The 16,239-nt window shown below is 46.1% G+C and overlaps 1 protein-coding gene across 1 annotated transcript in view; it reads left to right on the top strand.

Moving 5' to 3' along the window:
• Positions 1 to 16,239, top strand: part of ITGA9 (integrin subunit alpha 9) — a 354,182-nt gene that overhangs the window by 318,593 nt on the left and 19,350 nt on the right. Inside the window, exons 26-27 of the mRNA XM_020979532.2 lie at positions 2,372 to 2,473; positions 15,592 to 15,711. Coding sequence (XP_020835191.1) covers positions 2,372 to 2,473; positions 15,592 to 15,711 — 222 coding nt within the window. The remainder of the gene's footprint in view (positions 1 to 2,371; positions 2,474 to 15,591; positions 15,712 to 16,239) is intronic.

The raw sequence follows: 16,239 nt of genomic DNA on the forward strand, positions 1-16,239 counted from the left end.
TATTTCATTCCGTATTTTATATTCATTTATAAAATCCTGAATGAAAGGAAATATCAGAGAGATTATTAAATTATATAAATTAAAGGATAATTTCCTTTAATAATATCTTTTAATAAGAAGTTGGCCCATTATCTCCTACGTGGTTTTTCCTTATCACACAGGTATTTTTGTTGTTCAGCCATGTCTGACTCTTCGTGACCCCGTGGACCACTGCACGCCAGGCCCGTCTGTCCTCCACTCTCTCTCAAAGTCTGTCCACGCTCGTGTTCCTTGTTTCCATGACACTGTCTGTCCTTCTCCTCCTCTGCCATCCCCTTTTCCTTTTGCCTTCAACCTTTCCCAACGTCAGCATCTTTTCCAATGAGTTCCATTTTCTCATTATGTGGCCAGAGTATTTAAGGTTCAGCTTCGCTATTTGACCTTCCAGTGAATGAGCCTGAATTAATTTCTTTAAGTATTGACTGATTTGATCTCCTTGCTCTATAAGGGACTCTCAAAAGTCTTTTGCAGCACCACAACTCAAAAGCATTGATTCTGCGGTGCTCAGCTCTCCTTCTAGTCCAACTCTCACAGCCATACATTGCTACTGGAAAAATCCTAGCTTTGACTATGTGGACCTTTGTTGGCAAGGTGACATCTCTGTTTTTCAGTCTGCTGTCCAGATTTGCCAGAGCTTTCCTTCCAAGGAGTAAGCGTCTTTCAATTTCATGGCCGCAGTCGTTGTCTGCAGTGATCTTTGAGCCCATGAATAGAAAATCCGACAGCTTCCATTTCTTCTCCGTCTATTTGCCAGGAAGCAATGGGGCCAGTTGCTGAGATCTTAGTTTTGTTTTGTTTTGCTGTTAAGCTTAGTGGTTTGCAAATTCAGTATGAGTCAGCCTAGAGCTCATCTAGTGTGATTCTGCATTAATAGCAATGCTATATTCAGACTGAGGGGAGGGGAGGAGGTTACAGTTCTGCTGAACTCTGGTGTGGTAAGGCTCCTTCTGCAGTACTGTATACAGTCCCATCTTAGGGAGGATTTTAACAAGCTTGGGAATGTCTGGAAGAGGGTGACCACAATGGTGGGTGTACAAAGGGGAAGAGCCTGGTGAAGAGAAGAAGCGAGAGGGTCACAAGTTCCATCTTCAAGTATCTGAAGGACCACCATTTAATAGAGAGATTAGCCGTGGTCTTGTAGGCCCCAGAGGGAAGAATCGTGGTAGCAGAAAGGAATGGAAGCTTCCCACGTGCAGGAAGGTTCCAGCACTTAGAATTGCCCCCTCGGTAGAAAGGGCTGCCTCTGGAGCTGGGGCATTCCTGGATATTGGAAATCTTCAAGGCAAGAAGAAGAGAGTGGATCAGCCTGGGGGTGGCGGGATGGGGAATGCTGGAGGAGCGATTCTTTGTCACCTTCATTTCCAAATATACCCATCCCCCCATTTGCTTCTGGAGTGAGCCATTCTTGTGTAACCAAGAATAGAAAAGAATAGAAAAGCCCTGCTGCAGAGGAGAGAGCTCCCCCTTGGGCTGAGTGCCTCCAAAGAGGTCACTTCCAGGGAACAGCTTTGTCCTCTACATTCTGCCCCAGACACTTCATACCAGTGGGACTGTGGGTAAGTAACTTACTCTGCTGGAGACAGTTTCCTCATCTGTAAGATACCCATCAGTTGTATCAGACGGTGTGTGCGATGTTCCTCATTTGTAGTCCCTGCACCCCAGTCCACAAAGAAGGGAGGGAGGTTCATTGTCTAATCTCTTTTCCATGTCTGAGTTTGCCTCAGCTGACAAACTGACTTTTCTAAAGGACAGCTCCTATTCAATGAACTCCAGTTCCTCTGTCATTCAAAGCCCTTCATGACCTGGTCCCTTGCAACCTTTCCTGTCTTCTTGCATCTTATTCCCTTCATGCATTTTATGATCCTGCGGTGCCAGTGTGAGAAGCTTTGCCCCGTGTCCCCTTAATGCTTCCCTTAGGCCCTTCCCTCTGCTGATTCTCATTTATCCTGTCTGTATCTCATTTTTACAGAGTTGTTTGCACGTGGCCTCCCCCATAAGTCATTAGGCTGTGAGCCCATTGAGAGCAGGTGATGGGATTTTGGTTTTTGGTTTCACCTTTCTTTGTTTCTCAAGGACTTAGCACAATGCCTAGAACCTAGTAGGTGTTTAATAAATGCTTGTTGACTGAGAACATTATAGTCATTACAGCTATATTGTTTTCCTGGAGATACCTCACGGTTCATATTCGTCCTTCTGTGTCCTAGAAGAGACTCTCATTCCTGGACAGGAGGCAGTAGATGAAGGCCCTTTCTGCTCTGTGGTAACATGCATAGTTATTATTGGGGGGAAAAGATGTCTTAACTGTCCTGTGGTGTTTTTTTTTTCCTTACAGGATAGCTCATCAGTCATCCAATTTGTGACCCGAGCCAAAGTGAAAGTGGATGCGACTCTCAGGGTGGTGGAAGTAGCCAATGGGAACCCAGAAGAGGTCATGGTGAGCCAATAAGCCCCTTCCCTGCTTGGTGTATGTCAGGGGATGGATTGTAGTCCTGAGGTAGCTTATTTAAGAAGTGCCCAGCTACCACTGGTCCCCAGCCTGGGGCCATTTTGAAGTAGCTCTGTGACCACCACAGTTCTCAAGGACATCATCTCAAAGCCCTGTGTGCACTGGAGGGAGCCAAGTGCCCTTGCCAGGGTTTAGATTTCCACTGAGAGGCCCAGAAATATGTTTACCCAACTTAGTCTGTTCTCTGAAACCAGGGCTCTGCTCCCAGACCGCATCACTTGTGGATTTTAGAACTCATTGTTTTAATAACTTGGAGAGGTCACATCCAAGTAGCCAAGTACTGGATACTTCTTTGAGGGTCCTGCCCCCTTGTTCTTCAGCGATTGTGGCTGGCGTGAGACCGTGTGGGTTTCAGGGCTGACAGAAGCCCGGGACAGTGTGTGGGTGTGAGAGAGTCTGAAAGGGAAGTCTGGTCTGGGGGTCTCCATGCTGATTAGTTCTCAGAGAAGGTCAAGGTCAGCCTTTGTTTGGTATCCACACACTGAGAACCTTGGCAAAATTAGAAATCCCTTAAATAGATCAGGGGATCATAGACATAGTCTGGAAGAAACATTGGAAGCTGATTAGTCCACCCCTTCATCTTACAGATGAGGAAACTGTCTCCAGCAGAGTAAGTTACTTACCCACGGTCCCACTGGTATGAAGTGTCTGGGGCAGAATGTAGAGGACAAAGCTGTTCCCTGGAGGTGACCTCTTTGGAGGCACTCAGCCCAAGGGGGAGCTCTCTCCTCTGCAGCAGGGCTTTTCTAGCTTGCACCCACGGAAGTCCTGTAAGCTTGAGCGACTTCCCCTCGTATGGTTGTAAGGAAAATCCTTTAAACCTGAAAGCAGTGCTTAGATGTGAATTACTGCTGTGGCTGTTGTCATGGGATTTCAAGCGGTTTGAATGAACAGGCCAAGGGTCAGTTTTCTGGATGTTAACTGCATGGCATGTGGGAACTTGGAGTCAGGAAGGCCTGAGTTCGAATCCCACCTCAGGCACTTCTTTACTAGCCCAGACCTGGCCAGGTTGTTTTGCGTCTCTCACCTCTTGCCATCTGCCAGAGGAAAAGCATCATTTCCATTTTACTGACTTTAACTTGCAGCATGGTTGAGAGGATCACGGGAGATAATATATAAGAAGAACTTTGCAAGCCTTGAAGTTTTCTACCTATGGCTCAGCTATTGTTGTTATTACTGTTATTATTGAGTAGGGGAGGGGGGGAGGGGTGAGAGAGAGAAAGGGAGAGGGAGGGAGGAGGAGGAGGAGAGAGAAGAGACAGAGAGAGAGAGAGAGAGAGAGAGAGAGAGAGAGAGAGAGAGAGAGAGAGAGAGAGAGAGAGTGAGCATGAGTGAGCACTAGCGCACTGGCTATGACATCAAGAAAACCCTGGTCAAGTCCAGTCACTAAACCTCTCAGAGCCCTGGAAAATTCCAAGTTATGAAAGTTAGTGCTTTGGTGTAGGGACCTTCTTTTGTGTCGTCATCCTCCTCCTTTATTCCTCCTCCTTTTCTGCTTCCTTTTCTTCTTCCTTCCTCTTCCTGTTCTTCTTTCTTCTTCATCTTCTTCATTTTCTTCTTCCTTCTTCCTTTTCCTCTCTTCTTTCTCTTTTTCTTCATTCTCCTTTTTCTTTTTCTTCTTCATCTTCTTCTTCCTTCTTCCTTTTCCTCTCTTCTTTCTCTTCTTCTTCATTCTCCTTTTTCTTTTTCTTCTTCATCTTCTTCACTTTCCTCTTCCTCCTTCTTCCTCTTCCTGTTCTCCAAACACCCTGTCTTTTTAGCCCTGTAGGAGATCGGGTCCATGTGTTCATCACTCTTGTTGCTTTCTTCTGAGCCCCCAACAATGATTCAGGAGTCTGAGGCTCCTGAGAGGCAGAAGAGGCTTAAACATTCCCCCCCCCCCCATACATCTGCCATTTGTACCTGGAGGCCAAGCCGAGGATCTTGAAACTGATTTCCTGGCTGAGAGAAGAAATATGGTCCCTGGGTGGGGGTGGAAGGGGGTAGGCAGACATGCTCTTCTGCCGCAAATAAGCTCTGTCTGATTACCATGAAGGCCGGATTTCCAGAGAAACATAAATTGTGGGGGAGATTTCATACAGGAGACTGCTGCCACAGTGTTTAAATTAGGTTCAGCTTCTCAAGATGTCAGATCAGGGCTTTATTTGGGACGGTCCTTGGCAGGATGCACTTTTAGCTAGTAGGGGAGTCTGTGTGGGAAGGAAAGGGCCAGAGTTACAAGTGAACAATTTAAAAAGAATCATGAACATTCTAGCCAGGGGCCACTTTCAAGCTGGAAAACAAATCCCAAAGCTGACTGTGTAGAACTTTCCATGGATAGTACTTTTAAGTAAGCTCCTTAAAAGCCTCCTCTTGGAAGACTGAGCAGTAACTCAACGAACATTTCTGTGCTTGCTGTGGGTCAGGCCAGGGGAGGGTGTTTGGTAGAGTGGACACAGGAGCCATCATCAGAGCCAGGATGACCCGGGTTCAGGTTCTGGCTTGGCCACACACTGGCCGTGTCACTTAACCTCTCATTGCTCTAGAGCAAGGAGTCTTTACCTGGGGTCTTGCAAACTTAAAAAAGGTATGAATATTTGATAACTGTATTTTGTTATGCTTGCTTTCCTTTGTAATTCTGTGCATTGTATTTTTTACATTTAAAAATATTATTCGAAGGAGAGGACTGTAGATCTCCTCAGAGTGCCAGAGGGGTCCAGGACTCTCCCAAAATGAGAAACTGCTGCCCTAGAGGTAACTCTGTAAAAATGGAAGTGGCAGAGAAGGTGCCAACCTGCACGGGGAGAAGAAATTTCCTCACCTGGGACCCCTCCTTAGCCCTGTCCCCACTGTGCCAGGCACTGTGCTAAGTGCTGAGGAGAAAAGAGGAAGAGTCCTTGTCCTCAAGGAGTTCCCAATCTAATCAGAGAGATAGCATTTAAATAACTAGGTTCACACAAGATCCATCCAGTGTAGAATCCCAGATTTAGAGCTGGAATAGGGGTCAGGGATCATTTATTGCACCTCCTCCTCATTATGTAGAGGAGAGAATCAGGGCCCAGAGGTCCAGTGATTTGTCCAATGTCATACAGATAGTAAGTAAAAAGACTGAGATTTGAACCCAGGCCCTCTGCCTCCAGAGCTCTGTCCACTGAACCCTTCTACTGAGTTCTGAGGACCAGGCTTGCATCCCAGCTCTACAACTCCTCACCCCAGGCCCTGAACCTCTCTGGGACTCAGTACAATTGGAGAGGTGGATTAGATCAGTATGACTCTCAAGTGAATTTGAAGATCTTTCCGTAGTCAAGGATGGTGGTAGAGGGGGATACTTTAGCATTCCAACCCAACCCATGACCTGCTCAGAAAATAGAATATCTTAAGATCTTGAATTCAGATTTGGCGGGGTCCTTTGAGATCATTGAGTCTAACCCCTTATTTATAGATGAGGAAACTGAAGAGTAGGGGTGAAGTGACTTGCCCAAGGTCACCGAGGCAGGAAGTAGCAAAGCCAGGACTGAGACCCAATGCTCTGACTCTACATGCAGGGCACCAGGCCACCACTTAGAACTTTGCATTGGCAGGAGTCAGAAAACTCAGCCTGAAATCTGGACTAAACTGGTGAACTTGCTGTGGCTGGTAGATGAACCCTAACTCTCCTGGTGCCCTAGAATGTGGAAGCTGGACGGGGCTTTGGGAACTGAGCTGTTCAGGTCCTTCTTTGGACAGATGAGCCTTCAGATAAGTCAGGGCTTTTTAAAAAATTTACTCCTGATGCTGTTTTATGGAATCTTAAAAGTTTTATTGATGCCTCTGGTTTTACCCATCACAGACATTTCCCAGTCTCCCCCACCCCCACCCCGCTATTGAATTTTCCCTTGTAACAAAGGAAAAGTCCAGCAAAACCAATCGAGTCAGTGTCCTTGTCTGACAGGGTATGCAACATTCCACATCCCTACTACTCCACCAGGCTAATAACGAAAGGAGGAAAGTGTATTTCATCATATGTTTTGTGGAACCAAGACTGATCACTTCACTGTGTTTAATGCGAGTCTGGTCGCTTTTCAGGCTTGTTTTTGTTGTAATCATGATATACGTTGTTTTTTTGGGGGTTTGGTTTTCTTTGCTCTGAGTCAATCATTTCCTAGACATTTCTGACGAGTTTCCTTGAATTCCTGTAAAAGATCAGGGGTGTTTCTGCGGATTATATGTTTAATATGAGCCAACAAGACTAATCAGGTGAAGAGGCTATAAAGAGAGGCATTGTGTCCAGAACATGGGAGAATACAAGCTCCCTGAGGGCAGGCTTCAGTTTTGGGTCTATACCCCAGCATTTGCCAGCCGTGCAGTAATGGAATGAGAGTCCTGCTGTCTCTGTGACCCGGCACAAGTCACAACCTCTCAGAGCTCTGAATAACTCTAAGACTGTAAGTTCCTTAAAAAGTGCTGGCCTCTCTTGGTAGATCTACGGCCAGTTAAATCATAGATCCAGTCCTTACTCCCTGTCCTCAGCACTTGGGACAGTGCCTGGCACACAGCAAGTGCTCAATAAATGTGTGTTGATTGAACGACTGATTGATGGATGGGGCAGCCCCAGTGCCAGACTGTTTGTAGAGTGTTGTGCCTGTTTCTTGGTGTGCCTTTTAGAATGGTGATTGGTGAGCTGGAGAGAAGGCAGAGGAAGATGCCCAGGGCAGCAAGGGTTCTGTAGATAGGACAGGACAAGGACCAACTGGGCGGAGGAGGTTTAGCCTGGAAGGGAAGGAAAGGGCAGGATAGCTGTCTTCCAGTATTCAGGGGGCTGTGTGGCAGAGAGATTGCCATTGTGCGGTTGGACCCCAGAAGCAGAACTGAGAACAATGGATTAAAATTGCCAAGATGCAGATTTAACCAAGTGCTCCTTAACTATTGGAGCTGTCCAGCAGGAGAGCCACCCAGCCCAAGAATATCAGCTCCTTGAGCCCAGAGACTAGATGTCTTTTCTTTCCTGCTACCTGTTCCCTGTACACATCATTCCATCTTCTATCTCTTATGCCTTTGCTCAGGGGTGCCTGTATTTGGATTCCAAACCAAACAGGTGAAATAAAAGCCTTGTAGACCATTCATCATTTGACAGAAAGCTGCCATCCTTCAGGACAATGCATAGGGCCCATCTGCTCAGCAAGGCGTTTGCCTGATGTCTGGGGATGGGAGGGGGAGATTCTTGGCAAGAAATGTATTAGATCATGGACAGAAGCCTGGACTTGTTCAGAAATTATGTGTCTGCCATAAGCCCAGGCTCTGACAAATGGCAAGTGAGTGGCCCAAAGATAGTGAGAGGCTCAGGCTGCCAAGCCCGTGGGTGAGTGCTGCAGTCCTTGGGTTTAAGATCATAACTTTAGAGCTGGAAGGGACCTCATACACCATCAAGTCTGTCATTTGAAAGAGGAAGAAACTGAGGTCCTGAGTGGGGGAAGTGACATACATACCCAGGATACACCTGAGATAGTCAGGGGCAGAACCAGGATTCAGACAAGGGTCCAAATGACTGTTCTCCCCACCTGTCTTGCCTCCCTCCTGGCATGAGAGCCTATGGTTCCTCAGGGAAATGCAGTCATCAGACTGATTTTTCTGTGTGCACATTTCCTGAAGGATAGATGAGAGAGCAGTTCTAAATTGGCAGCAGAGTCCACATGATGAGAAAGGGTCCTGACTGATCCTTCAGTTCCTTGGAACAGAGACAAGCCGAACAGGGACCAGTAGGAAGCATCTGGTCATGTATATCCTTTAGCAAGGGGCCAGAATACATGCTCACCGGAAAGGGACCAGGCACCTGCTCCAGGCCAACCCCCTTCTATGGAGGGAAGAGGCTAAGGCCAGGCTGGCCAGGTGCTGAGGGCAGAGAAGAGCCTCAGCCCATCTAGGCTTCTCTGTCCTCCACTTCCTTCCCTCCAACCCCAGGTCCCTCCCAATGCCCTCACTCAGCTACCAACAGATACTCTTGGTTGGTGCCAATCTGAACTCTAGTCAGGAGTCCTTTAGCAGGAGACCAGAGCTCACGTCTCACTGGAAGGGCCCATGTGTGCATGCCTATTTCCATGGACTGTGCTTCATTCCAATTCCCCACTGAATTCACACACACACACACACACACACACACACACACACACACACACACACACCAAAAAAACAAAAATTAGAGTTCAGTCCCCAGTGGAAGGCCGCCATCACATAGGCAGATATGATAGTATGGAAGGTATGAGCCCCAAGCTCAGCGGAGGTACTGTCATAGAAAGATGAATTAGACTTATTTTGCCTGACTCTGACTGGCAGTATAGAGCAGTAGATAGAGAGCCAGGCTTGATACTAGGAAGATCTGCGTACAAGTCCAACCTCTGACTCTTATTGGTGATGTAACATTGGTCAGGTGACCTCTCAGTGCTATAGGCAACTCTAAGACTGTAAGGTGCAGGGAAGGTGCCTCCTGGGGTAATTCTCCAAACCAAAGAACTCCTAGTCCCAGCCCCTACCTGGCCACCCCCTTGGCTCCAGAGGGCAGAACAAGGAGGAAGAGGTGGAAGTTTCAGAAAAGTCCTTTGACTTGATATCAGGATATGTTTCCTAGTAGTTGGAGCTCTCTGTGATGCTTGCTACATGTGTGATCTTAGGTTACTTAGCTGCCTTTGACCTCAGTTTCCTCATCTGTGAAACAATGGAGTAGACAGCCCCATTATTTGCATCTAGCTGGTAGCAGAGAGACACATCTGAACCCAGATGGAAACACAGAGATAGCCACCTGAGAGGAAGCAGCCACAGGGAACGTGACCCCACCTTCCAGCTCAAAATGGTGGCTCTAGACTCAGCAAAGGAGCAGGTCTCGGGAGCCCAGCTGAGTTTCCCACCCCACAGAGATGCTGCGACCAAAGAGAAAGGCATTTGTTACATACGCAGTTAGTGAAAACTTCATTAAATACCTAATTACCTTGAGTTTCTACGACACAATCAGCTGTAAGGGAAGGGGAATGTTTGCACTACTGATGCATTATAAAATAGGTTTGTAACTCTACTCTTCTGGAATGTGGACTTGATTTGCCATTTTCTCCTCTCCTCTGTTTCCATATGTCTGTTTTTTTCACCCTCCTGGTATGTTTTTTGGAGAGTCATATTCAGAGAACAGCGTAAAATGTGGTTTGGCTCTGAGTATTTCTTGTCTTTTACACACACTGCCCTCCCTCCCTATCCATCTGCTCCCCTCTATTCTCTCTGCCTCTCCCTTTACACATGGCCACCTTCCTTTAGACAGGATACAGCTAGAAATACAACTCATCACAAACCACAGATATTCAGATGTAATCAAAACCCGGTGGGAAAAAATGTCGTTTCATTGTCCTTTGAGTTCTTCCATTTATTTCATATGAAGTCTCCCTCCTCTCTCACTGGGAGCTCTGATGATAATGTTCACTGCTGAGGGTCAGGCCATGATCTGGCCTGTGCTTTGCCCCCCTGGGGTGTTCATTTGGTCCACTGTAGTGTCGTATCAGGGTTTTTTTAAAATCAGAATCTGTTTGTCATCACGGGCCGAGTATAGGACACTGAAGGAGCCTTTGGGATTTCCAGAGGTGGAGCTGCAGAGTTTTGCAATGACTTTGCAGAGACCATTCAGTGCTTCAGAATAAATAGAATAAATAAATATCCTCAGCTGGCTGGGCCTGAAGGTTGGCTCCGGGTCATTTCCCGGCCCTTCTCAGTCGTGGGTCTATAAGGCCCCTGTGGTGTTAGGGTTAGGAGGTACATTTGTGCAGAGCCACTGTTGCTGTCCTCTGAAAATCCAAGTTGGAGGAGAGGACCGCATCGCAAGAGGCTCCAGCCTCTGATTCCTGTGGTTTCTTTGCTGCAGACTGAATCAATCAATGGAAACAAGACGGGAAGCAGGAAGGCCGGGCTCAGAACCGCAGAGTCCTGACGCTAGAGGCCCGGAAGGGACCTTCGGGGTCAACTGTTCAACCTCCCTCCTTCTCTGCCCCACTTCACGTTGCTTTCTTAAAAGAACTGTTCATATTTTTACCGATATCCTTTGGTTTTACATAAGCCTCACTTCCAAATCTCTCTCTCCTTACTTCCCTACCCTGTGGGATATCCCTCCCTTGTAACAAAGAAAGAGGGAAAGAAAGCAGGTCAACCTGCACATGAGTCATGCCTGACAATTTATGCCCCAGGGCTCCTTCCAGTTTCCCACGCTGCCTCTCTCACCTGTAAGCATTTGGACCTGTCTATATATATACATTCTTCCCCAAAGATTTCTTGCTGCTGTTCCTTCTTTTATCTGTTTTCCCAAGATGAGACTTCTCCCAAGATGAGGATTGCTGGGATGTTTCCATCATCAGCCAGGGGGGATGGGTTTATGTCCCCCACTTGAAGGAGTAGGTCATGCCAGACTCACAAAGCTTATTACATCTGTTAGGATGAAGAGTAATGCTGAAATCAATCAACCTGCCTTCCAGGCACTATCCTAAGCCCTGGGAATACGAAAAAATGAAAGTCTCTTCCCTCAAGGAGCTTCCATTCTAAGATTCAAGATAACACATACATATATCAGTATGTACAAGGCACATATAAGAAAAATAAAAGATAACCTTATAGAGGAAGGAATTAGCAGTAGGTGTATACATATGTGTGACCAGGAATGGTATCCTGCAGAAGGTAGGACATGGGCAAAGTCTCGAAGGAAGACAAGTATTCCAACAGGCAGAGTTGGGGAGGAAGTGCACTCCAGGCATGAGGGAGGAAGAAATTTCAGGGGCGTCTGTGAGGCATAGAGCACTAAACAAAAAAGGTGGAGGGGAGAGGTTAAGCATTCATTCTGGCAAAACACCTTCTGATGCAAGTGTCTAGACTAAAAGCAGCAGAAGAAACCCTCATCTTTTTTGTATCTGGTAGTAGGCCAGCTCTCCAGCCAAAGTCACACTCTTCTTGAGAAATCTCTAAGCCTAGATCAGACTATTTGGAAGTGGAAAAACCTTGGAAGTCATCTATGCCAATGCCCTGAGGACACTGAGGCTAGGAGGAGTTAGGTGACTTGCCCACTGAAGCCTCTTCCAACTCTGAGGCTCTGGGGCTTTGTAAGTTACTTCAGTTCTACCTGAGGACTGTGGGGTAAATACTAGGCGATCTACCTCCTGAGGTTCATGTCCCATGATTCTTGGAAGTCTGAATCCCATCTTCTGTTTCCAATTACTTTTTCCATTTCAAAAGGTCTTTGCTGACACAAAGGTCTTGCAGTGAACAAAGAGGGAGATATGATGTCTGCCTACTGGCAAAAAGTTAGAGAATGAAATCAGAGGAAATGTGCCTTGAGCTGAGGTGAACTAGATCACAACATGAAGGTCATCTGGATCCAAGAGCTAGCTCTGCTTCAGCGGCTGTCTCTTCTGATGGGCACCCAGGCAAGAAACCAGGGAAACCAGACCAGGCAGATGGGTGATGGAGTTCCTTCACAACAATATGTAGTTCAAAAAAAAAAAAACCTCAATGAGCTCAAGACCTGGTTTGGTCTTCACTAGTGCCTCATAATTCATCCCATACTCCTGAGACAAATTTCAGAATGTGGGATTAGATGGAGCCCACGATCTTCTCGGAGCTGGGCCATGTGGTGCTGGTCTACCGTTAAACCCGGAACCTCTGCTGGGGATGGTGATCTGGACCTAATAGGAAACAGCTGCCTTGAGGCGAGAGGCTCTGGAAACCGTTCCTCATCTCCCAAGACATGCCTTCCTCAGGAGTCCCCGTTGCCTGCCCATCAAGATAATTGCCTGTCAGTCTTCTGAATGCGGACGCAGAACAGCTGGCTGGGCTTGGGTAATGAAAAGCTTATGGAGAGAAGCTGGGCTGAGGCCTTGGCAAGCTGCTTCTTTGGAGAGAGAGGTTCAGGATTCTGTTGAGTCAGTCCACTGCCCGCAGCCTTCTCTTCCTCCTCTTGGAGGTGTGGCTGCTCTGGAGGAGCCAGTGGGAAGGGGAACCGGACAGGAGAGGAGAGGTTGCCAGGGAGTCCATGTGGAGAGGAAACTTGGAGTAAGGCACAGTCTAACAGGGCCCCTGCCTAGGTTTATTATAGAAAATAACCAGGTGCACAATATGAGTGGCTTCATGATGGGGTGAGGGGAAGACCATGGGGGAGATATCTTAGGCAACTGTGGCGGCGCTGAGCTCTGAGAAGGGGCTCTCCTGGCTGCCGTTGTGGCTGTGGGGCAGGACAGCTTCCTCAGGAGTCTGGGAAGGAGGAGTCCATCCATCCCAGTCAAGAGTCCTTTGGGCCCTGAGGAGAGATCAAAGCCTTTTCTCTGGAGGACAGAAGGCTATCTTGGTGCCAGACAACCAACCCAGGATTTCTACTCAGGCACTTTGACTCCAAATACGATATTTTTTCCCTTGTATTTTTCAGGGAAGACAAAGAAAGCTAAAGAACGATGTTATTGAGTGTCAAATTGTATAAGCAGATAAGTGGTGCAATGGTTAGAGCGCTGGGCCTGGAGTCAAGAAGACCTGAGTTCAAATCTAGCCTCTGATACTTCCTAGCTGTGTGACCCTGGGCAAGTCACTTAACCTTTGTTTGCCTTAACTGCAAAATGGGGATATTAACAATACCCTCCTCAAAGGGTTGTTGTGAGGATCAAATGAGAAAATATTTATAAAGTGCCAGATACAGTATCTTTCATAGGAGTAAGTGCTATATAAATATTTATTCCCACAAAATTAAATAAAATACTCAGATGCTGATACAGTAAGTACAAATATGTTTATATGTTATAAGTATTTATGGTTTAAATATATTTGTTATTTAAACACTCTAATAATATAAACTATTCATTTATATATTATATTCTATTATATAAATGTGTATATAAATTTAAACATTTTCATTATTTACATCTAATAAATATATTGAATAACATATTATAAATATATCTGGCATTTATATAGTGCTTTTGAGTTTACAAAAATACATATGCATTATCTCATTTGATCCCTGAAAATAACCTTGTGAAATAGGTGTATGTAGAATCTGGTTACTGAGAGTCAGGGTCATACCACTGGTAGGTATCTGAGATGGGATGTGAACACATGTCTGTCGGCCCCAACCCCAGCATCTATCCACTATACCGAGCTGCCTCTCAAAAGGTATCACCAACCAGCCAATCAATGAGAGTTTATTGAGCACCTACTATGTTCTTGGCACTGAGGCTACAAAGACAAAGCAGGGACCCGTCACTGATCACCAGCCTTGGCTTGGCGAGCCTTCCTGAATTTAGCCTGGTGTCTAGATGAATGGCCTGTAGTCCATCCATCACTGAGCTCGTGCTAGAAGTTTTTTGAACTTGGTAAACCTGCTAGAGTTTGTCCTTCCTGGCCTAGCCCAGGATCTCTCCTCACCCAAGGTTGGTGTAGAACTTGAATGCTGGCTGTTAATGAATAGTTAGCTTCGTTACAGAGATTCTTCGGGTAGCTGGGGCAACAAGGACATAGTGACAGTCATTCCCTAGACCCAATCATGTTGGAATTGCATTGGCATTGCCATTAAGCCAGCGGAGGTCTCCAAAGCAAAGCCCCAACCAGCAGCTGAGACCAGGGCCACCGCAGCGAGTGTGGGAGCCAAGGAGGGTTTGGGAAGGAGAGAACAAAGCAGTAGATTCTACTTTAGAAGAGCCTGCCTGGTGTCGACGTGACCTCTGATCTGCACACGACTAGGATTGAAGGCCCAACTTATCTGATGGCACTTTCCCCGCGTTGCCTGTCACTCTACATTTTTTCCTTAACCAGACCAATTTAATCCAACAAGTTTTTTAGGCACCTATTATGTGCTACTAAGAGGCAGCAAGGTGGCACAGTGGATAGAGAGTTGTCCTTGAAGCCAGGACTGGGTTCAAGTCCTGCCTTTGAGGCAGGCTATGTGACCCTGGGCTAGTCACTTCATCTCTCAATGTTCTAGGCAACTCTAAGACTTAAATGCCGAGAAGGTACCCACATGCATTGATGGAGGGAATGTCTAACTTTGGAGTTCTCTCTACCCATGGAATCACAGGGTCAGTCTCTATCCTTCCCATATCCTACTGTGTGCAAGAGACTGTGCTAGAGATTGGAGGGGGTGAGGGAAATACAATGATAAAAGGAAGAAATAAACCCCAAATAGATGTTTTTAAAAGGAGGTAAAGAACCTGTGCTCTCTGGTCCTGATAAATACTCCCCTCTTCTTGTCAATGTCTTTGTAAATAATTTGCGTTGTCTTGTCAGCATATACATTGTCTCATGATGGTAGAATGTCAGAGCCTTGAGGGCAGGCACCGTTTCATGTTTGTCCTGTTATCCTTAGCACTGAGTACAGTGCCTGGCACACAGTAGGTGTCTGATGATATTTTGTTGAGTAGAGTTGAGTCTGGATTGAGGATATCTTTAAAAAAAAAGTCTCTTGAGGTTAGGCTGAGGGATTTTGTTTATGCTTTGATTTTGGTTTATACCTCTGATTTTATTGGGATAAAGAGGAAACTCCCTCTACCAGTGTAAGCCAGCACCTGCTCTGCAAGTTCTAATCTCAGAGAATTGTCTGGGGGCAATGGAGAGGCTAATAAAGATGATGATAGTAATAATAACTAACATTTATATAACACTACAAGGTTTGCAAGGCAATTTACAGAGATTATCTCATTATATCCCCATTGTACATCTAGGGAAACTGAGGTTGTGAGAGTTTAAGTAATTATCCCATCGTAGCAGAGTTAGTATATGTTGGAAGGAGGAACTGAACCCAGGTCTTTCGGCCTCAAAGGCTGGCATTCTATCTACTGTGCCAAGCTGCTTCTCATGTTCAGTTATTGATATTTAATCATGCTTGATTGCTATCATTATACACTAATAAATCTTTCTAGAATTTTTGTTCTTATTTTAGAGTGCTCTTTAAGTCTTGAATTTTATTTTCATAAAGCCATTCCTTGTCATTTTGCCCCAAATGTCAAATGTATGGCTACTTTCCTGCACACTATGTGCCAGGAAGAAAGCTCCTGTGTCTGATTGTGAAATTGCTCTCTGTTTGTGCCTTGTAGGTGGTCTTCGAAGCGCTGCACAATTTGGAGCCTCGTGGTTATGTTGTGGGCTGGATTATTGCCATCAGCTTGCTGGTGGGCATCCTCATCTTTTTGTTACTGGCCGTGCTCTTGTGGAAGGTAAGACATTCAGTGAGGCATTGCAGCTACAGGCTGTTGTGATCAGAAGTGAAATGAGGCTCTCAATACATCTATGCCACGCTTGGTACATCCATGCCACCCTCAGTACATCCATATGCTCCTTATGTTCTGAGCATGCTTGGCAGCTCAGAGATGGCAAACATCTAAGGAAGTTTCATACTGGAGAATGTCCTGGTGTGGTAGAATGTGGTAGAGTCAGCATTGCTTGATGAGGAGCAAAATGGCATCCTGGCACATTGAGAGGAGGTGCTCAACGTTGGCAGTGGGAGTGAAGATGATTGCCTAGCAAGGTCCTTCCAGAGAAGCGGTGTCAGAGTGACATCTCTCCTTTGTCCTCCACAGGATCTAGCCTCCACCCTGTGTCTGAGGCAGCAGGAACTTCACATTAAAACAAAACGGAAATTTGCCAATTGAATAATTGTTTTTTTTTTTTATGGAACACGAGAAAACAGGCAGCCATAAGATTCTTTATAGCCTTTGCCTGTGTGATTTGAGGTTTCTCCCCAC

This window comes from Phascolarctos cinereus, unplaced genomic scaffold (assembly GCF_003287225.1).
Source record: "Phascolarctos cinereus isolate Bilbo 61053 unplaced genomic scaffold, phaCin_HiC Scaffold_4;HRSCAF=312, whole genome shotgun sequence".
Lineage (NCBI taxonomy): Eukaryota > Metazoa > Chordata > Mammalia > Diprotodontia > Phascolarctidae > Phascolarctos > Phascolarctos cinereus.